The 22483-nt window shown below is 39.3% G+C and overlaps 1 protein-coding gene across 14 annotated transcripts in view; it reads right to left on the reverse strand.

The window, feature by feature from the left end:
• The window catches only part of MATR3 (matrin 3), a 48312-nt gene that overhangs the window by 20857 nt on the left and 4972 nt on the right, over window positions 1–22483 (reverse strand). Inside the window, exon 1 of one of the 14 annotated variants that reach the window (XM_082454585.1) lies at window positions 8960–9139. The exons of 2 other annotated variants lie outside the window; for them this stretch is intronic. Coding sequence is in view for 3 of the 12 variants with exons in the window: in XM_082454594.1 (XP_082310720.1) it covers window positions 4360–4413 (54 nt within the window). In the remaining 9 variants the exon portion in view is untranslated. Of the gene's footprint in view, window positions 1–4359; window positions 4429–8696; window positions 8939–8959; window positions 9140–22483 lie in introns of those variants that run through there. 11 more of the 14 variants (XM_082454593.1, XM_082454581.1, XM_082454592.1 and 8 more) reach the window with 11 other exon arrangements.

Genomic DNA, 22483 nt, shown 5'->3' on the forward strand with positions numbered 1-22483 from the left:
TTTGCCCTTCATTTGAGAGCCAAAGCTTTGTACTTTGAAAAGCCAGTCTTTTGAAAGAACTATTCTTTCCCTTAGGGAAATTATACTGCGGCATTATGATCATATGTAATTTTTAAAAATTGATCATATTTTAAGGGAAATAAATGATCGTTGCATTACAGAATTATTTTTCTTTGTAGCATATATGAAAATGGTGGATCTGCAAAAAGGAAAGGTTAAGAGAAGTAAAGGTAAAAGGTGATAACCTTAAGACAAACAGAAAATGGATGTCAGAAAAACTAAGAAAAAGGGCAAGACAAACCATGTAAATCCCATGACAACTTGTAATTCTTAAGAATAACAATATTTTTGTGACTCAGAGTTTCAACTTAAAATGCAGTCCCACACAATGAGAGTAGCATTACTGAAAAAGAACTTAAGTCAGACTTCTGATTGAAACAAAGTTTTTAAAATCTTTTATTAGAACAGAGAAATTAAGAGAAATCAGACAAGACGGCACTGGTGCAAGAACATTTATAAAAAGTTCATTTAGATCTTTGGTCAATGGTGAACATAAGACGAACAAGTCACTTTAAAAGGCTCCTTTAAGCAAGACCTACTGCCTATGAAAGTTAGCACAATAACTGAGAGGTTTACTAAGTTACCAAGATGTTTTAAAAAGATTAGCTTCTTTTACTGTATTTTTTCCCCATAATTATATAAAATTGCCTTTTCATAGAGATTAATAAAGCTTGAAAATACTTCGAGATAACCTAGAATGTAATATCAAAATCTAATTTACCCACTTAAATTCTTTATACAATAAATTCTAAATGCCCATTAATGCAGAATCTTTCACTTCCAAAAGAGAAAGTACCTCCACACCACCCCCAACCAGAAAACATCAGAAAAAGAATGACTAATTAGGCTTGCTTTACAAATGCCATTTAACTACAATCTGATATTCAAATTCTCAATGAACAGATTTAGAGCTCATTTTAATACACAATTCTAAATTATTAACCTGGAACTTAAACCTAGTTCATGATATAAGTGCTACTAAAGATGTTAGCTTCACCTTCAACAGCTGAACAAGTATCTGTATGTATGGTTAAGAAATAAGCTTCAGTTAATCATATTCAACCTCCACATTCCATGAATACTATCTGATACTCTTTATTGGATTTATTTTCTTCAACAATTAAAAAAAATGGAAAACTAAAATATTTCAGAAAACAAATGAAAGCTTAACACATCCAGAAAGTTCATGGAGAAAACAAATAGTTGTTCCATATTTCGATTTCCTATGTAAAATAAAGATTACCTATTAGTCCTATTACATATTCATTCTTTCAGAGGATTATTTAGCAGGAAGTGAAATGACCATAAGCAGACTTTACTTCTTTAAAAGACATTATAGAAAAAAATCTTCAGCTTCTAAATTTAAAAATGCTATGTTTTAAAGATATCTAATACCATCATATGGATCTTTGACTATGTTTACAATTGTGTGAAATAATCACTTCTTAAAAACAACTGATTTTAAGATGGTATAATCATAAAGGCTTGTAGAGATGCTCAGGAAAGAAATAACCACTTATAATAACCCTTTAATCTCATATAAAAATTCATAATAACCCTTTAATCTCACATAAAAATTTAACAAACAGCTAAAAAACAATAGTTTCTTACAGTATTTTCCCCATCTGAATTAAAAACACAAAAGGCTGTAAGAAATTTTCAGATTTTCCAAGTTCTATCAAGGTCAAACACCCTTGTGATTTAACTTATTCATGCGAAAATATGCCAAATACACGTAGCAACCAACAATACCAATACAGTAAGAATGTCCTAACCATTTCACCAACAGATGGCAGGGATAGTTCACTATTAGTAATTTAAAGCATTGACTACTCTGCTCAGAACTTTTAAAGCAAGCAACTGACTCATTTCCAATTAAAATACAAGGTTAGGTTAATTATTCCTTAAAGTTTCTCATTTATTAAATTTATAATGGCTTTATAAATAACTTATCAACATAGTTTCCATTTTAGAGTGTTAAGTAAATTTTCATTTTCACATTAGCTTATGTCACTATATGTTTTCCCAATATATGTTTACAACTTGTATTTCATTTAACGGTTTGATTTTTTAAAAAGATTGTTATCTGAGGAACTATTCAATTTTATATATTGAGCTTGAGCCACTTTAAAAACTTGTATTTTAGTCTGTGTTCTTCAGTGCCATAATCTCATTTCAGTATGGCATGCCTTTAAGTGACTTAAGTTTTTTAAAAAACTAATTAATTTAAATAGTAAACCCCCTAGGAAATACTGTCCCAGATTCTTTTTTTAATTGAAGTATAGTTGATTTACAATACTATATTAGTTTCAGGTGTACAGCATAGTGATTCAGTATTTTTGCATATTATACTCCACTGTAAGTTATTACAAGATAACAGCTATTATTCCCTGTGCTATACCATATATCCTTGTTGCTTATCCAGATCTATTAATTTCAGTTTTGTATAAAGCAATATGTACCTCAGCGCACAATAAAGATAAAACCATATAAAGTGTCGTGCCCAGGAAGACTGAAAAACAAGTATTATTTTTAAATGCTTTAAGACTGTTGGTGTTAATCCAATCACAGACCTGGATTCAACTTCTAGCCCACTTCTTGATCCTTAGGCTAACACAGTACCTCCATCTGCTAAAATAGAAATCTTCACGGTAATCCACAGAAAGGATTCCTATTATTCAGACTTGGGACATTTTTCTTCTTCCTAGGTTTAAATTTTTTTCCTAGTGACTTTATCAACTAGACATTAAACATTTTCAGATTAAGCAATAGAGAAAACTAATGAAGTAAATTCATACTACAGGAAAGAAAATCATTCCATTTAACAGGCAATTTTGACTCTTGATTTGACCTAAGACACTAACTTGGCTAACTCTCCTCTCTACTTCAAAGCAAAATTTGTGGTTTTTCTCAAGGCACCATTCTGCACTCTTAAGATGTTCCCCCTCCACTCACAACTTTATGATCTACTGCTCTTGGTTTCCACAAACATTTGTACAACTCTCTGATTTGATATAAACTGAGATTTTTAGAGCCCAAATGCCTGGATTTGAATCCCAGTTCTACTACAAAATAGCTGTGTGACCTTGGGCAAATTACTTAACATCTCTGTGTTTGTTCCCTGGTATGTAAAATGGGAATAAAAATAACACCCATTTCATAAGACTTGGTACATGGTAAGCACCATAGTGATCATCTACTTTATGCAATCTGATCCTCACAACCAATGAGAAACTAGAAGTAAAAGGACTGGCCCAGAGACATAAACACCTTTCACTTTCACTGCACTATTTCATATATCAACTATACTATCATGTCTCATCCCTTTCTATTTGAAGTCAGATTTAAAATCTGAACTTTGTTCCTGAACCAGAAGTCTGCTTTAAAAGACCAGATTTAAAGACTGGCAGTAACCTAGACAAGTAAGACTGAAGAAGAGAAGTGGATTCTAGTGAAAGTAAACAAATTAAACCTCTTCCTTCTTCATTCCATTTCCAATCTACCTTTAAATTACCTTCTCATCCTTCAGAAATGCAGTCCATAACTCTCTATCTCCTCTGCCATAACCTTACTGGAGATACTCTGTCCTCTTGCCTTCCAGATGGCATCCGTGTATTGGATCCAGGTTCACAGGTTTCAATATAAGCCTCCTAAAATATCACTCATTATTTTACTCTCTTCAAAAATATACTACTCGCGCCGCGGAGCAACTAAGCCCGCAGGCGACAACTACTGAGCCTGCGCGCCTAGAGCCCGTGCTCCTCAACAAGAGAAGCCACGGCGAGAGAAGCCCAGGCACTGCAACAAAGAGTAGCCCCCAAAAGCCCACGCACAGCAACGAAGACCCAAAGCAGCCAATAAATAAATAATAAATAAACACACACACACAATTCTCTACTACTTACCACATGAAGTCCACACTCAAATACAATTATTAGCTGGAATGTGTCTCTCCGTTCTCCATTTAATACTAGTAATTCTCTTAAGGCCCAGCACCACCCCCTTTATATCACACATTATACAAACCAGTGTATATAAACACCAAGGTTCAGAAACAACGTTAACAAAACCTTAGATACCGTCTACCTACCAATTTCCAGTGATTCCTCCTCCCCTTCTGCAGTCTCTTAAGTCTTACCACTTAATAGACATATATCTTTTTAAAAAGTGTTAACTTTGCATTTCTGAATTTTATACAAATTGGCTTAAAATGTATGTATTGCTTACTTTTTAAAACTGATTTACACATGAATTACATCTACATTTTCACTGCAATATAGATACCATTATGGCACGTACACTTATCTGTTTTGCAGATGATGAACATTTAGACTGTTTCCAACTTCCTGTCATTACCAAGAACGCTGTTATGGATATTTCTCGGTCTCCTGATGCTTAAGTGTAAAGTTCCCTCCTCCATTCTGCTTTCCCAGAATATCACAGCCCACACAAGGAAACATAACTAAGCATTAAAATTGTTGTTGTTCCACATCTTTCCACAGCTAGAAAAGACTTTTTTACTTTTTGATGTGAACCATTTTTAAAGTCTTTATTGAATTTATTACAATATTGCTTCTGTTTTGGTTTATTGGCCCCTGGGGGGGGGCACGTGGGATCTTAGCTCCCCCACCAGGGATTGAAGCCGCACCCCCTGCATTGGAAGGCGAAGTCTTAACCACTGGACCGCCAGGGAAGTCCCAAGAATATTTTAAGTACAAAGGTTTGTATTTCTTTGCTATTACTGTTCCTTTCCCACCTACTGTGTGATTCAGGTGTTCAAACATTTGACTTTAAACTTTCACATATGGTATAAGCTCTTCTATCAGTGACTATAACAAAGGGAAATGTTTAATATCCTAGAAATTCCCACAGAGAAAAAAAACCACCATACACATCACCTTTAAAGACCAGAAAGTTGTCTATTTAACAATCTATGATACTACAAATCAAAGATCCTACTGAGACTCTAGTATCAACAGATTACTTTCCATATTTGCATTTACTGCTAACTATGACATCAACTACAGGCATTTCCCCCCTCTTAGCTCTTCTTTTCCAGCAGCATATCCAACAGCAAGAGCTGGGAAGACCTATCATCCCACCCCCCCCACCACGGGAACCCTCTTTGTTTTCCTACTAACCTGTTCTGACAGGTACCAACAACCACAGGCTATTGGTATTCTACAAAAGGAAGGCAGAGATTTGCTATTTAAAACAGTTTCCAGAAAAAAACCAAGTATTTTATATCAATTAGCCTTAAGCTTTGGAACAGTTTTAAAATCTTTAATAATTAAAAATTTTAAGTTAAAAAAATTTTAATTAAAAAGAATTGTACATAAGCTTTCATTGCTACTTCATGTAAATTTTAATTTCAGCAACTCCTGAGCCTTTATACAGACATTAAGGCTTGACCTACAACTGGAAAATCACACGAAGGCTGCAACACATCAAAGGTACTGCATCTATTCAGACCTGCCACAGTAATAAATTATATTCAGGTGAGGAAAGATAGCACAGCATTTATCATATAACTTCTACTGTATTACAGTTTATATTTAAGCTTACAGTCAATATCATCTGCGGTAAGTCAAAAGCTAAAGTACTTTAAAGGCTACATATCCAAAGTCCTCTCAATCCACTGGCTTCTCTCTACTCTGCCTTTATCCACTAAACAGCTTTTCTACCTATAAACCTTTTAACAAGCATGTCACAACCCTTGATCCTAATGGTCCAATGAGAAGACCCACTACATACCTAGGAATTTTAAATTAAAGCAATTTCCTGGACAGTGTTAACCATGGAATAACCACATATATAAAAAATTGCAAAACTACACTGTCTACAACCCTTCCACCTCACCCACAATGAATTTAGTATAGTCCATCCCAAACCTTAAGTCAGGCAAGTATACTTAGAACCTGTTGCCACAGTGTGGTACAATTTTAATGCGATTCTAACTAAGAGAGGTATATAAAAACAAAGCACAGGCTTTTAATTAGAAGATCTGCTAAGAACACCACCTAACAGACCATTACCCAATTCTCTAGTTTTGATCATTTAAAAACAGCTAATGGCTGCAGTTCATATCATAATCTAATTATTAGTCCTAATAGTAATTTTACATAAGAATGTCTTCAGATTTCTGTTTGTGCATACATAACAACAGTATCTTACACAAGCACTTCTTTCTGTCACTTTTGAACACTCTGCACTTGATTTCAAGAAGCTGGCTCATTTCTATCTCAATTCCCCTCAAAAATACATGAGATCCTAAAAAAACAAAACATGAGATAGTCTTTTCAGCAGTTCTAGCATTTACAAAAAATGTTTCATTTTTCCTCATTACAAAAGTAAGTATAACGTCTTCTGGATATTTCAGAAAAAAAAAAGAAGGAAATACAAATGACCCACAATGCCAACATCCAGAGCCAAAATTTTGGGTATATCTCTATTTTTATGCTTATTTATATGTTCCTTGAAACAACAACAACAAAAAATCATCAAATTCGGTATTAGTGGAGTTTTATTACACTTTCTTCCCAATGAGTACTATATTCCACTATAATTTCCCCATCACTACTCTCCTCTTAAAACACTTCTAAATAGCTGTATAGATTACCACTTGATGGCCACACTACAATTAGTAGATCTCCAAATGTTTTATCTTCTGGATTTTTAATATGCTTAATAACCAACATTAACATTTATGTACACCAATCTTTGACACATTATTCCCTTATTTACAGGATAACTTCCTGTAAGTATAGTTCTTCCATTTTTAAGCCTATTTATTATAACATGCAGAGCCTGAATCAAGTATCCAATCAAAATGCAAGCGTTCTAGAACACAGTGGCATCACTGCCATTGGTTAACTACATAACAACGACTTCCTTGGGGTTTAATTCTCTCGTCTATAAAATTAGGAATTTGAACTACCTGTTATTTCTTAAATTATGTAAGACATTTTCTTTGCATTCTTCAGTTGTTAAAATTTGTTTAAATATCATTGACTTGTAATAATACTTGGCGTTTACACTTCCCTAAAAGCATTAGTAGAATTAGTATGTTTGAAGACTCCTTTAACATACACAATGTTTTAAGGTCAAGGGTGGTTAAATCCTTCTGAATTAATTAGCTCAAAACGCTACGTAAAAGCAACTCCACTTACACAAAGCTGAGAAGGGAGATGTGTAAAGATGATAATGTGAAAACTTCCTCTCTGGGTAAAGTATACGCTAACGTTATCAACATATAACGTAAAAGGAAGAAATGCCAATTTAAGGCACTTTCAACACAAACGCTTCTGGCTAACAATCTCTTTTCCAAGTCTTATTTACATAACCAACCAGAAGAACCTTCGTGTAGTACTTCAATCGTGTTTAATTTTAAGTTTAGTTAAGTATAAAAGTCACACAGCGTTTTTTGCAACAAAAATCTGTCCTCCCCGCCTTCTTGATTTCCACAACAATACTAACGTGAAACAATTATGTCGAGACTCCGTAGGTGACTGAACCATTTAGTTTTTTAAAAGGAAATTTTATTTTGAACATGTATGAAAATAGCCTAAAATATAATTTTTGCCCGCAGAGTACAGCTGTTTAAATTTACCTGGGAGAAAACTGTTTTGTCGACTATCTAAAAATATTAAACCAAACTCTGTTCAACACGCAGAACGCAGCATCAATGCAAAATCTCATGACTACGACCTGGGAAATCGACTCGCACACTATTCCAGCGCGCCTGAAAGACTAGAATTTCGGAATCGCCATAACTGTTCTAGAAATATCTCGCTGGAAAACTGTAACTGATCCAATAAGCCTATGCCACAGAATGGGGCCACAGAGCAGGATAAACACCTGGAGATATTGCTCCGCCGTAAATGGGAAAAGTCCCTGTAGAACACAGAACATGGCACAGCGCCGGCAACGAAAAGAACAACGATGCCCCGACTACACCAGGGTACTCTAAACCCTTTGTCTGGAAACCGGAAGGTCCCCACACCACGCCATCCTCTCTAAAGAACCCTAGACTGATAGTATTTTAATAAAGAGGAAAAGGAATGTGAGGTGTCTCTCTAAACAACAAATCTCCTGCCTCGCAGCGCACTGAAGAAGGCTTTATCCACGACGCAATACGAGAAACAAGCGTTAACGTTTCATTTTTCGGCCATTTTTACCCGATGGCGGGTGGGGGGGAATTGTTTCTGAGGTCCGGCTAAAATCGCGCGCGCCTGTGTGTGGGCAGGGGACAGGGGAGTCTTAGGGGGCGCTATGAAACGATGGGCGAAAGGAGCGAAGGCCGCGACACCAGAAAAAAAAACGCCGCTCAAACGGCTAGGCTTTTCAGAGTCTACGAAATCCTCCATTTTGGGTCACATTTTCAGGCGCAAAAGGGAAAAAAGCGCCAATATATCTGGGGCTGGCCCTATCTTAACTATCCTCCCCAAACGGCAGGCCCCCTGTGATAAGCCGGTCCCTCAGGCCTCGAGCGCTCCTCCCTTCCCCTCAGCGCTGCAGTCCGCGTGTAACGGGCTCGTCGTCCCGCCCCCGCCCACAGCAAGCCCAGGACGCTGGAAGCTCGGCCGATCGGCTGCCCTGTGCGCCCCCGACTCTCCCGCCGCACCCTGGGCCCTTGCCTGGCCGCGTGTCTCCCTCCGGGGCCGCTCACCTCCGCCGCACGAGAAGGCTGGTTGCGCCGCCACTGCGCTCCTAACATGGCGGCCGCCGATCAGGCGGCTCACATACGCAGCGCGGAGGGAGGCAGAGCGGGCGAGCGGGAGCGAGCAAGAAAGGCGCGCCGCCGGCTCCCCGCGGTCCCTGTCGCCGTCGCTGCCTCCTCCCGGCGGACGCAGAGAGCCCCCGGCCACCCCACCCCGATTCTTACCCGCTTCTCGCCTACCTTAAGGAGAGGGAGAGGGAAGAGGAGAGGTACCTCTCTCCAAGCGAGCGGGACGCTGAAGCTCCCACAATCCCCCGCAGCAACGGCGCTGTAAGAGGTGGCAGCAGCGGCTGCAGCCCAAGAACAAACCCACTCTCGCGAGAGCTCGCCCCCACCCACCTCGGTCCTTTTCTGCCCCTCCCCCTACTCAGCGCGCGCACGTCGCTCGCGCCCTCAGCGGTGGTCGTTGTTCTCTAATCCTGTAGCCCGCTTATGGCGGGAAATGGAGAGCCGTAGTTTACGTGTTCGAGTCCCATTCCCCACAAAGGATTTTTCTCGACTCCCCCCATACTGCTTGGTGCAAAACTTAAAAAGAGTATGCGTTAGAAGCGAGTCGCAGGAATCCCTGGCCTAGACCCAATTTCTGTCCTCTCTGGTATTCTCTGATAATTTGCTGAGGGGTCGTAGTTAGGGCCAGGAAGTGGGGACAGATACCATTTTAAGTGGTTTTTGATTTCAGTTATTTCATGCAGAGGGTCATTGAGGAGGAAGACAGCTATTGAAAAGACCGCCCCAGCCATTTGGTGAATTTGAACGTAGAACACTCTTCAAGTACCCCATGAGCAAAGGAGTGTATAGCACATGTGGAAATCCTGAGAAATTGTATAGATAAGGCCGGAGGAAAGGGCCATTTCCCTGGGGTTTCAAGTTTAAACGCAGAGGGACAGGCAGTCAACTGACACCTGAGGTAAATTAGTGAATACAAGTCAGATTAATAGCCCTGAAAATTTTAAAATCTTGAGTATGCTAACTCAGAGTTGTGTCTTTGAAAAATCATTCTGGGTCCACTGTGAAGATAGTGGAGGGGGCAAAGACGGAGAAGAGCAGAGACCTGTAGAATGTTGAAGAGATCGTTTGGGACAAAAAGCAATCAGGTAGAGCTGAATGGCAAAAGAGACCAAGTGAGTAGAGGTAGGGGAAAAAAGCGAAGAGGGGGGAGGCAGAGAAATTGTACTGCCTTGACAGCCCAGCCAAAGTACTTAAAGGCCAAAATGATCAACAGGGTCAAATGCTACCAAGAGGTCAAGACTAGGACTAAAAACCTACAAAAGATGTAGCAATGTGGACTTCCAGTAAAGTGGGAGAGGAAGTCAGTCGGGAGCTGCTGAGTGTATGGAAAGCTGTAAGAGGGAAACTACCAAATGCAGAAAAAGCGGCTATGAAGAGAGAAGAAAGCAGGGTTGGGGAAGATTTTTGTTTTACTATGGGAGAATTTTGGGAACAATTAAAATGTTTGCAGAAGAGTTATCTTAGGAAAGGACTGGTTGAAAAAAAAACAGGATGAGAAGGGATAATTCATATTGGACACTACTCAAAGGATGGGATCTGAAGAAAGGAGACATGTCTTTACTGTAACAGGCGGTATGGAGAGGATGGTGCCGAGTTTTCATTAGGAATTATAGTCAGGTGACTTCAATTTTCTGTGACTAAGCCATCTGTGGAAAGGGCTAGAGTTGCATGAAGGAAAATTTTTAAATAGCCGTTGTGAAGCGTGCAACTGTAATCCCACATCTCCATTATGTTGCATGATTTTCTACAGGCTTTGAGAGGGCATTTGGTAGAATACATCAAGAACTGGGGTTCCCCTGAATAAGTAAGGCTTAAGCCCACTAAATAGTTAACTTTGGAATGAAATTTGGGAGTATCCTAAATGTTCAGTGAATCTTGGGTCCTCCTTCACTTGAAACCAGATCTGCTTTCTACTCTGTGAGTCTTTGATTCCAACTGATTTTGGATAAGACTTCACTTTATGTTCTTCCCAGATCTTAGATGAAAAAAAGAGGCTCTGCTTCTCTGGAGACAGAAACATGAATGCATGCTTAGTTCAGATATGCACTTACCATGCTTTTGTACAGGCTGTTAATGCAATCTGGTGTTCGTACAAAGAAGGAAAGGCAGACTTTTTCAATTGAGTATTTATTAAGGATCTGCTTAGTGGGTCAACAGCAAAAAGACACATTGGAAACCAAACTGATACAAGATTTCAGTCATCAAATGCCAATTTCATGAAAGACAGTGTACAAGGGTGGGTATATAATGATGGATAAGACAAATTACCAGCTCTTGAGGATCCCAGTCTGATGAAGATTGGACAAGGAGTCTGGCCTCAAGGTGGGCCTGGCTATGAGAAGAGATGGATCAAGAGCTCTATTCACATTTGGGTTTCTTGGCAGTGGGTGTGGTACACCAGGGATGATAAAGAGGCTACGAAGCAAGTATTTCTGCTGAGACTTTGAAATGTCTAAGTGACAAGTTTGGAATAAGGCTTTAAACACCAGGATACAGTCTACATTTGAGCTAATAATGAATACCTTTAAAAGTTTTAAGCAGAAGAGTCATATTGATTGAGGACATATATTTTGACACCACAAAGTAGCTGATAATGCATTATAATTCTGAGAGTAAAGTAACATTACTCTTGTTTTACGTAAGAGATTAAGAAAGCCTGCCTAAGGTCATATAGCTAAAGAGTGACAAAGCCAGGATTTGAACTCCAGTTCTAAATAAATCCAAACCCAGAGCTTTAAAGCATTATACTGGATTGCCTTCAGCAAAGCTGTGGTCTCAGAATCTCCTGGCAGTCCACCATCTACTTTTTAAATAGATTTAATGCCCTGGAACCAGGCCATTTCAATACTTTAGGCTATTTAAAAACAGAAAACTGTTAACCAGTGGTTCTTTTTCAGCAGTGGTAAGGGAGGGGAAGTGGGCTTAAAAAAGGGTTTTGGGGGAATTCCCTGGTGGTCCAGTGGTTAGGACTCCACACTTCCACTGCAGGGGTCCTGGATTCGATCCCTGGTCAGGGAGATCCCACAAGCCATGTAGCGGCGAGGGCAAAAATAAATGAATAAATAAAAAAAAAAAGTTTTGGAATAAGGAATACATATAATAAAATTCAAAGCACACAACAAAGAGTTTTCCCCAACCACTACTCCCTTACATAAAGGCAACCACTATCAACCATTTGTATATTTTAAGGATTTCCTATAAACATAAACATTTATATATATATACACACACACATATATGCTTGTGGTGAATTAAAGATTGCCACAAATAATCCTTTTCCGCACTTATGAAACAGTAGTATCAATTTCCCCCTTACCTGCCCTCTGTAAGGGCCCTGTAATTGGCTTTTTTTTTTTTAATTTATTTATTTATTCATTATTTTTAGTTGTGTTGGGTCTTTGTTGCTGCGTGCGGGCTTTCTCTAGTTGCGGCAAGCAGGGGCTGCTCATTGCAGTGGCTTCTCTTGTTGCGGAGCACAGGCTCTAGGCGCGGGACTTCAGTAGTTGCAGCACGTGGGCTCAGTAGTTGTGGCTTGCAGGCTCTAGAGCGCAGGCTCAGTAGTTGTGGCACACGGGCCCAGTTGCTCCACGGCATGTGGGATCCTCCTGGACCAGGGATCGAACCCGTGTCCCCTGCATTGGCAGGCGGACTCCCAACCACTGCACCACCAGGGAAGTCCCTGTAATTGGCTTTTAACAATAGAACACAGAAGTGATTTTAAGATCTACTTTCATCCACTTGGAAGTCAAGTGCCATGCTGTGAGACCACATCAAAAGAATCAAGGTGCTTTAGTCAACAGCCCCAGCTGAGCTCCCAGGTGACAGCCAGTGGCATCTGCCCGCCAAAGTGAAGCCTCCAGATGGCAAGTAGCCCCAGCCAAATCCATGTGGAACAACACAACCACCCAGCAGAGCCCAATTAACCCACAGAATTTTAATACTTGTTTGAACTACTAAGGTTTTTTTTTAGTAGATTTTTTTTTTTTTTTTTAATTTTTGGCTGCGTTGGGTCTTCGTTACTGTGGGCAGGCTTTCCCTAGTTGCGGTGTGATCTATCTTCCCAGACCAGGGATTGAACCTGTGTCCCCTGCATAGGCAGGTGGATTCTTAACCACTGCACCACCGGGGAAGCCCCGAACTACTAAGTTTTAAGGTGGTTTATAATGTGGTGACACACCAAAGTCTTATTTTCCTATTTTCTGCTATTCAAAGCATTAGTATTAAAAAGTTTAGGTACAGGAACTCCCTGGCGGCCCAGTGGTTAGGACGCGGCACCTCCACTGCAGTGAGCGTGGGTTCAATCCCTGGTGGGGGAACTAAGATCCTGCACACCCCATGGTGTGGCCAAAAATCAAAAGTTTATGTACATATTACCCTATACATGTCAACGTCTATGTGCAGTTTAAAATAAACCCCTCATTTTCTAAACCTACGCTGTCACTGTACAACAGCCATAATCTACACTCACTTTCTCAATCTTACTATCTATAGTTAACTAGTGGACAGCTTGGAGAAAATTTCTGTCATTGCAGAACTTTTAATTATACAGTGCTGTTCTAGAGCAGTGGTTAGGCAAAATTTCTGTAGTGTCAAATGGCATTTTAGGCTTCAAGGCCCATAGTCTGTCAGAAGTACTCTGCACTTGTGCAAAAGCAGACACAATTGGTCAATAAACGAGCATAACTATGTTCTAATAAACATAAATATTGGAATTTTAATTGGAACTAATTATTCCTTTGAAAACTTATCAAATTCTATTTGTAAATCTGATTGCTGGAAAATGGAATTTAAGCTATGGATTTTACTTGCATTAACTAGGGTTAAACATCACTTAACTGTTTATATCTTTTGCCATTACCTATCGGGTTGTTGAGCTTTTACCTCTTAATTTATAGGGACTGTATTAAAGAAAAATTAACTCTTGGCAAACATTTTATTGGTTGTTTGTTTTTCCATACAAAATTTTTAAAAATCTAGACATCTTCCAGTCTTTTTAAGTATTCATTTTGTTTTTTCCACTTAGAAGGCAAAGCTACTACACAATTATACCTTGTTTTCTTCTTGAACTTTTTAATTTGTTTCAGGATCTATTTTTTTTATAAGCAGATATTCATTTTTAATTATTATTAATTAATTTATTTATTTTTGGCTGTGTTGGGTCTTCGTTTCTATGCGAGGGCTTTCTCCAGTTGCGGCAAGCAGGGGCTGCTCTTCATCGCGGTGCGTGGGCCTCTCACTATTGTGGCCTCTCTTGTTGTGGAGCACAGGCTCCAGACGCACAGGCTCAGTAGTTGTGGCTCATGGGCCTAGGTGCTCCACTGCATGTGGGATCTTCCCAGACCAGGGCTCGAATCCGTGTCCCCTGCATCTGCAGGCAGATTCTCAGCCACTGCGCCACCAGGGAAGCCCAGGATCTTTTTTTTTAAATTTAATTAATTAATTAATTTTTTTATGGCTGTGTTGGGTCTTCGTTTCTGTGCGAGGGCTTTCTCTAGTTTTGGCAAGTGGGGGCCACTCTTCATTGCAGTGCGCGGGCCTCTCACTATCGCGGCCTCTCTTGTTGCGGAGCACAGGCTCCAGACGCGCAGGCTCAGTAATTGTGGCTCACGGGCCCAGCTGCTCCGCGGCATATGAGACCTTCCCAGACCAGGGCTCGAACCCGTGTCCCCTGCATTGGCAGGCAGATTCTTAACCACTGCGCCACCAGGGAAGCCCAGGATCTATTTTTGTATTCCCTTAAATTGTCCCATTCATAGAGTAGTCCACTCAGGTGCCAGTACCACCCTTTTTTATTTGGCTGCACCATGCAGCATGCAGGATCTTAGTTCCTTGACCAGGGATCAAACCCTTGGACCGCCAAGGAAGTCCCCACCCTGTCTTATTATTTTAACATCTGGTAGAGCTAGTTTTCCTTTATGAGTCTAGTTCTAATATTATATTATTCATAATAATTCTTAATATTATGGTTTTCCCATATGAATATTAGAATCAACTTGTCTACTTCCAAAAATTATCCTGTTATTTTTAATGAGATTTTAATAAACTTATACTTTTCTTTAGAGTTATTATGTTGAGATTTATTGGACATGGTATGACTTCCATTTAAGGTCTCATTTTTGTCACTTTAATATTTTCTTCATATATAACTTACACATGTCTTCTTAATGATTCCTAGCTTTGTCTTCCTTCCAGTTTATCTTCAAACTGATTACTTGCTACTTCAATGGACCATTTTCAGTTGACACTCACAGCATTTAAGAAAACTTATTATCTACAACTGATTTTTACCTTTTTCCCCATTTATACATTTTCTTCTCATACCTAATTGCCTTTGATAGTACCCTTGAACAAAGCTTTCTGTTTTAACTGGAACAGTTCTAGGGTTCCTCTATTAAGCATCACACAGGCTTTCAGAATAAGATACATTTTACCAGGCTTGTAATCCTGACTCAGCAATTTTAGTAAATGCCATTTTAGCATGTTGGGATAATATGTAACTTTTATTGAGATAAATTAATTGCAAATATTTTTGATGTATTCTTAAAATAATCTAGGAATAATGTTATATTTTTATATAATGGTTTATCTATTAAGGTCTTTATGTCCCTAATTTAGCAGGTATATTCCACTATATATGTGAAACAGAAAAGAGAATCCAACTCCCGTCTTCTAAAGACATAAATTCTTGAGGAATTTTTAAATGTCTTGAAATTCTTATTCTGACCCTCTCATTGAGCCCATAGTTTAGTAGCACAGGCACTGGAGAATTTTAATAAAATATGATAAACCCTACCAAAGAGCAAAGCTAGGGGTGGGGATGTGTGACACCTTTCAGGGACTACTGAAATGCTTCTCTTCTTGCTTCTAGTCTCTTACACATAACAAATGCCACATACCTTGTTTCAGGCCATCGGCATCTTGGCCAGTATTGCTGTAGCTTGAAGAAGCTTTCTTTTGCTGATAACATACATAGAACATATACAGACATAGCCTTTACCCTTGCTTTTAAAAGGAGTCTCCATTAGGGACTTCCCTGGCAGTCCAATGGTTATGCAGGGGGCACAGGTTCGATCCCTGGTCGGGGAACTAAGATCCCACACGCCACGCAGTGCAGCCAATAAATAAATAAATAAATAAATAAATAAAATAAAAGGAGTCTCCATGTACTTCATACTTCCTCTCATAGCACCCAGGAGTCTCTGTTAGGCTGAATGAAGTTGATGATTGAAGGTATTTATGAGAATTAGTTGGAAGGGAACTATACATGAAAGCCCCAAACCAATCACTAGCTTTGCAGTCAGATTCAGTGACCACCACCATAGTTCCTGGACCAGCTGTGTGACCTTGGGCAAATAACAGCATGTACCTTGTAGGGCTGCTGAGAGGATTAAGAGGTGTATAGAATGATTTTAGCAGTTTTGGCCCATGGTCAACATGCAGTAAATATTCTCCATATTCTATGTCCTGAAGTGTATTTACATAAATATTCTAAAATGACAAAACCATAGAATCAAAGATTATTCACTTTTATAGAGCTCCAGAGTAAACATGTTAAAATTATCCATTTAAATCTGGTTATAAGTTTTATCCTGGCACCTACTTGTCAGTGCAATGACTGCTAGTAAGAGAGGTTCTATAAGTTATAATTTAGAAAGATGTTTCAAAAATTTTCTTCAACATAAAGACACTTACAGATTATCAAAGAAAGTTTAAAAGGCCACACACGTTTTAGTTAAAAGATGTCTCAAATTTGAACAACAAATCCTCTGCAATTCCATTATTTTCATATAACACTTTGAAGCTAAATTTAGTTTCAAATAGTTAGGCACTATTATATCTTTAGAGTCCACCAGCAAATGATTTGGAAACCCAACATCTTTGTTTCCATGATTTTTCTTTTCAAAATTAAACAAAACCAAACCAGCACTGTTATTATCCTTACTTACTGGGGTATTGTTAAAAAGTAGGATATGCCTATGGCCTTACTCTATATTGGGTACCTTATGACACACTGATACTAATATTTACCAGTTGAGGTTCTTTAGTCAGCTGTCAGTAGAACTGAGGCTGCTTGGCTACATGGGAGTGAGGTAAACCTCTAAAAACTGGTGGATAATATCTTTCAAAGGACTTACACGGCATGGGGCTATCTAGCTCCGCGGTAAAACATGGTGCAATGACACATAAAATGGGTGCTCAGTCAGGGAGGGTGGCTTCTCTGCTGAAGTGCTGCCTGAGCCGAAATGACAAAGTGGAAAAGGAAGATGGAATGGGAAAGGGAAACAGCATGTGCAGAGACCTAGACGCAAAAGGACTGAAAGAAACCAGCATGTCCAGAAAGAAATCTGAGAGTGGTAAACATGAGAGGGCTAGACTGTATCTTGTTCATCACGTATCCCCAATGTCTAGCAGAGTTCGGTTCATAAAAGCTGTAAAGCCATAAAAAGGGTATGAGTCAAATGACTAGTCTTCCGACAAGATGAGTAAATAGCATAGGTTATTTACTCATCTTCCTCTAACTCAGCCCGGGAGATATTATACACACAAATAAGAGGGAGGTTAGGGATGTGAGAAACTAAATATGAAGAGTCCCCTGGATGAACAGATCATGATTGGGCCCTACTATACAGGGGCAAGAAATGGAAGCCCAGTGTAGAAAAGAGTAGAGTGCCATGGGAGTAGGGGTTGTGCCATAGGCTGGCACAGAACTCTCCTGGGGTGGTCAACATACTGTAACCATTAGCTCCTGGAGTTCTCCTCTAGAGAATTACAACTGAGGGGAAGAAGAGGAAGTTCTACCATCTGCCATTCTGGTGAAGTCCAGATTCTAACTCACAGGCTCTGTGCCTTGAGGACATCTCTACTTTCCTTCAATTCATTAGTACACTAGGGCCTGGGCTTGGCTCCTCCCTTCTACCACCAGCTGATTCAAAATTCCCATCCTCTACTGTGAGCTCATAGGGTAAAAATAATCAGTCATTTGGGGAATACAGCATCTACTATAAAAGACAACAGCCTCAACCAGTATTCTAAATGAAAGAGAACAAAGACCATAGACTAAGACATGTTGAGTATTAAAAATGGAATGTTCATAAATCATAGCAGTGTTTTCTTAGGTCAGTCTCCCAAGGCAATAGAAATAAAAGCAAAAATTTAAAAATGGGACCTAATCAAACTTTTAAGCTTTTGCACAACAAAGGAAATCATAAACAAAACGAAAAGGCAACCTACAGAATAGGAAAAAATATTTGCAAATGATGCTACGGACAAGGGCTTAATTTCTAAAATATACAAACAGCTTGTACAACTCAGTATCAAAAAAACAAACAACCCAATCAAAAACTGGGTAGAAGACCTAGATAAGACATTTCTCTAAAGAAGACATACAGATGGCCAATAAGAACATGAAGATGCTTGACATAACTAATTATTAGAGAAATGCAAATCAAAACTACAATGAGGTATCACTTCCCACCAGTCAGAATGGCCATCATTAAAAAGCCTACAGATAACAAATGCTGGAGAGTGTGTGGAGAAAAGGGAACCCTCCTACACTGTTGGTGGGAATGTAAATCAGTGCAGCCACTATGGAAAACAGTATGGAGGTTCCTTAAAAAACTAGAGTTGCCATATGATCCAGGAATCCTGGGCACATATCCGGAGAAAACTCTAATTTGAAAAGATACAAGTGGGACTTCCCTGGTGGCGCAGTGGTTAAGAGTCCGCCTGTCAATGCAGGGGACATGGGTTCAATTCCTGGTCTGCGAAGATCCCACATGCCGCAGAGCAACTAAGCCCGTGCACCACAACTACTGAGCCTGCGCGCCACAACTACTGAAGCCCGCACACCGCAACGAAGAGTAGCCCCCACTCGCAGCAACTAGAGAAAGCCTGTGTGCAGCAACAAAGACCCAACGCAGCCAAAAAATAAATAAATAAATAAAACGAAAAGATACAAGAACCCCAATGTTCATAGCAGCACTATGTAGCTGACAGGACCTAGAAGCAATAATACCTCAGTATCTAGAGCACATGTAGCGCCCAGATCTTGGTTCCTTAATACCATTCTCCAATAAAGGAACCATGATTCCTTAGATAAATGGCTAACTCTGGGACAAGAAAAATATAAGATGAACCTGGAGCATCTTATGATGCCATAAAGTGAGAAGTGTTTAAAAACAACAGCACAATGATGGAGGCATATTGAAGGGACACAGGAGCCAACTGTAAGAGCTGCCAGTGGCCAAAGATGCAGCACTTTGAACAAAATTAAGTTTATTACTGGATTATTTCCTAAAGCATAAAACGAATATCCATGAGTCCATAGTGGTAGAAATAAATTTAATAAATGAGGGAAGAGACCAATTACTTTCTATAGAATTTCAATTAACTGATGTAAACATTTCACCCTTAAGAATACCACAACTCCGGGCTTCCCTGGTGGCGCAGTGGTTGAGAATCTGCCTGCCGATGCAGGAGACACGGGTTCGAGCCCTGGTCTGGGAAGATCCCACATGCCGCGGAGCAACTAGGCCCGTGAGCCACAACTACTGAGCCTGCGTGTCTGGAGCCTCTGCTCCACAACAAGAGAGGCCGCTACAGTGAGAGGCCCGCGCACCGCGATGAAGAGTGGCCCCCACTTGCCGCAACTAGAGAAAGCCCTCGCACAGAAACGAAGACCCAACACAGCCATAAATGAATGAATAAATAAATAAATAAAAATAGTCAACCTTTAAAAAAAAAAAAAAAGAATACCACAACTCCATACTACTATATATAAAATAGATAACTAAGAACCTACTGTATAGCACAGGGGACTCTACTTAATACTCTGTGGACATATGTATAACTGATTCACTTTGCTGTACAGCAGAAACATTGTAAATCAACTATACTCCAATAAATATATATATATTTATAAAGAAAGAATACCACAACTCCACTCTTCTTAAGTGTGGGCTGCACACAGTGACTTCATTCCAAGGAGCACAGCACTGGGGAGAGGGGGTAACTTTACAGTGGAAATACCTGAAAATATGACCTCAGCCATGTGATCAAGGTTAACATCAATAGTAATAAGTTATGTTGATAGTATGTACCCTTGATATGGGAGGAGAATGGTACTGTGGTCTTCCTTTCAAAATCACTTAAGATTTTTAAATCCTAATTATGAGAAAATCCTACTTATGAGAATAACTCAAACTAATTGAGAAACTTTCTACAAAATGCCTTACTCAAAACTTGAGGTCATCAAAAACAAGGAAAGTCTAAGAAGCCGTCACAGCCAAGAGAAGCCTAAGGAGACATGATAACTAAATGTAATATCTTCAATGGGATCCTGGAACAGACAAAGGACATTAGGTGAAAACTAAGGAAATGTGAATAAAGCATGAACTTTAGTCAATAATAATGTACCAATATTAGCCTATTAATTGTGACAAATGTACTATACTAATATAAGATGTTAACATTAGGAGAAACTGGGTGCAGGCTACATGTGAATTCTTTGTACCAGCTTCACAACTTTTCTACAGTTGTAAATAGTTGTAAATCTACAACTATTCTAAAATGAAATAAATTTCAAGGTCCATTTTATCACCCCTCTCCCAGGTAACAGTTGTCACCCTTAAAAAGCAGTATAAAATGTTCTCACACCCCAAAGGGCTTATAATGGAGATTAGGGAGAGCTAAAGTAACAGGGGCTCCTTTGAACCAGGCCTTAGGATCCTAAATTGACAAATATATCACCTAGCATGTTGGGTCATTAAAAGTGTTCCTAAATAACAATAAAGAGAAGGGTGTTGCTAAGCAGACATTCTGAGTATTACAGTTGATTTGTTAATTCAGTTAAATTGTTTTCTAAGAGAATATTGACAGGTCCATTAACTGGAGCTGTTCATAAAGCCCTAATTAAGCAACAAGACTCACAAGAGCCATTGTTACTGTTTTAGGTTCTTAATTAGTTGCTCTTACCAGGTTGTTTTCCTTTGTGTGAATTCCTAGGCACTGAGGCACCTTTTTATGTCCCTTTGGGGCCTGCAGAATTTATCCTCTGGGGTTTTGTTTTCCTGATTAAAATTTGAGATATAACCCAAAATTTCAATGTAAAAGTTCATTGACAAGTTTCTTTCAACCCTGAAAGAAGGAAAATAAATTGACAGGTGCCAGGGATAGCACTCAATACTTGGGGCCCCCTACTCATCCTGTTTTAATTTTCCCTCTTAATATAGTACAGGGCCTGAAACTTGAGCAGAGCAATGAAAAGGGGCACTTGTGTTTACAAACTGCTATCTATGGCAGGAGGTGGCAGCTTGGATATTTACAGACCAATATCTGCCAGTCCAATTTCAGTTTTCATTGCAGCATGGGAAAAGGGTGATGGCGAAAGAGAAGGAATGGACAAAAAGCTACTCTGAAATGTGTAACTTCATCTTAGACTCAATAGGAAATCTTAAAAAAAAGAAATCAAGCCGACAGGGAGTAGTAGGTGACCAATTAACTTCACTTATCAAGTAGGAAATCCCATTAAATTATTTTAATGTGCATGATTAAGCCACTGAAACCTCCTGGGGTACTGAATACAGGCACAAACACCAAATGAATTTTCCCTTTTCAAGTAGCAACATAGGGGCCCCTCCCTGCACCTGGGTAGATTTACCATGCTCAGGAAAGCAATCTGTATGCTCAGAGAAACTTGAGATCTCAGATTTTAAACCCTGGCTATTCATGATATATAAAATTTTCCTCTTTCCTTAGGGACCATTTCTATTTCACTACCTAGGGTTGAGTTTGTGATCAGCTTCTGCTGGAAACCAGATTGCTATTCTTTCTTAGGGCCTCTTCTTTAGATGTACATTAGTGTACGTTAAAAGAGAACAATTATAAGTAACCCATTCAAAAAGTATATATAACAAACACCAAACACAAGAAATAAGGACTATCCTACTACTGGATAATTTACTAAAGTCACCTCAGTCCTCTAAAAGGAGTTTAATACCATATGGTAAAAGCTTGCTCTAAGGCAAAGGTATTGATAACATAATTTTTCAGGGACACATGTTAGTACTGGCCCTAAATCTGTCACAAATGAGCTGTAAACTCCCAAGGCCTGAATTTCATTCCTTAAAACAGAGTTTGGTAATTCTGCCCTGCCATCTGTTTTTTTTTTTTTAATATATATATATTTATTTATTTGGTTGCACCGAGTCTTAGTTGTGGCACGCAGGCTCCTTAGTTGTGGCATGTGAACTCTTTAGTTGCGGCATGTATGTGGGATCTAGTTCCTTGACCAGGGATCAAACCCAGGCCCCATGCGTTGGGAGTATGCAGTCTTAACCACTGCACCACCAGGGAAGTCCCCTGCCATCTGTTTTTGAAAGGTTCTCAAGCTTAGCATGGTTGGGAATTTTTTCTTTCAACACTGAAAATTTTGTGAAATTTCACTTTCAGTGTCCCTAGATAAAGTTTTTTTAAAAAATAAATTTATTTATTTTATTCATTTATTATTTTTGGCTGTGTTGGGTCTTCGTTGCTGCGTGCGGGCTTTCTCTAGTTGCAGTGAGCAGGGGCTACTTTTCGTTGCGGTGCACAGGCTTCTCATCGCGGTGGCTTCTCGTTGCGGAGCATGGGCTCTAGGTGCGAGGGCTTCAGTAGTTGTGGCACTTGGGCTCAATAGTTGTGGCTCGCGGGCTCTAG

Source organism: Balaenoptera physalus, assembly GCF_965194825.1.
Source record: "Balaenoptera physalus genome assembly, chromosome: 3".
Classification (NCBI taxonomy): domain Eukaryota; kingdom Metazoa; phylum Chordata; class Mammalia; order Artiodactyla; family Balaenopteridae; genus Balaenoptera; species Balaenoptera physalus.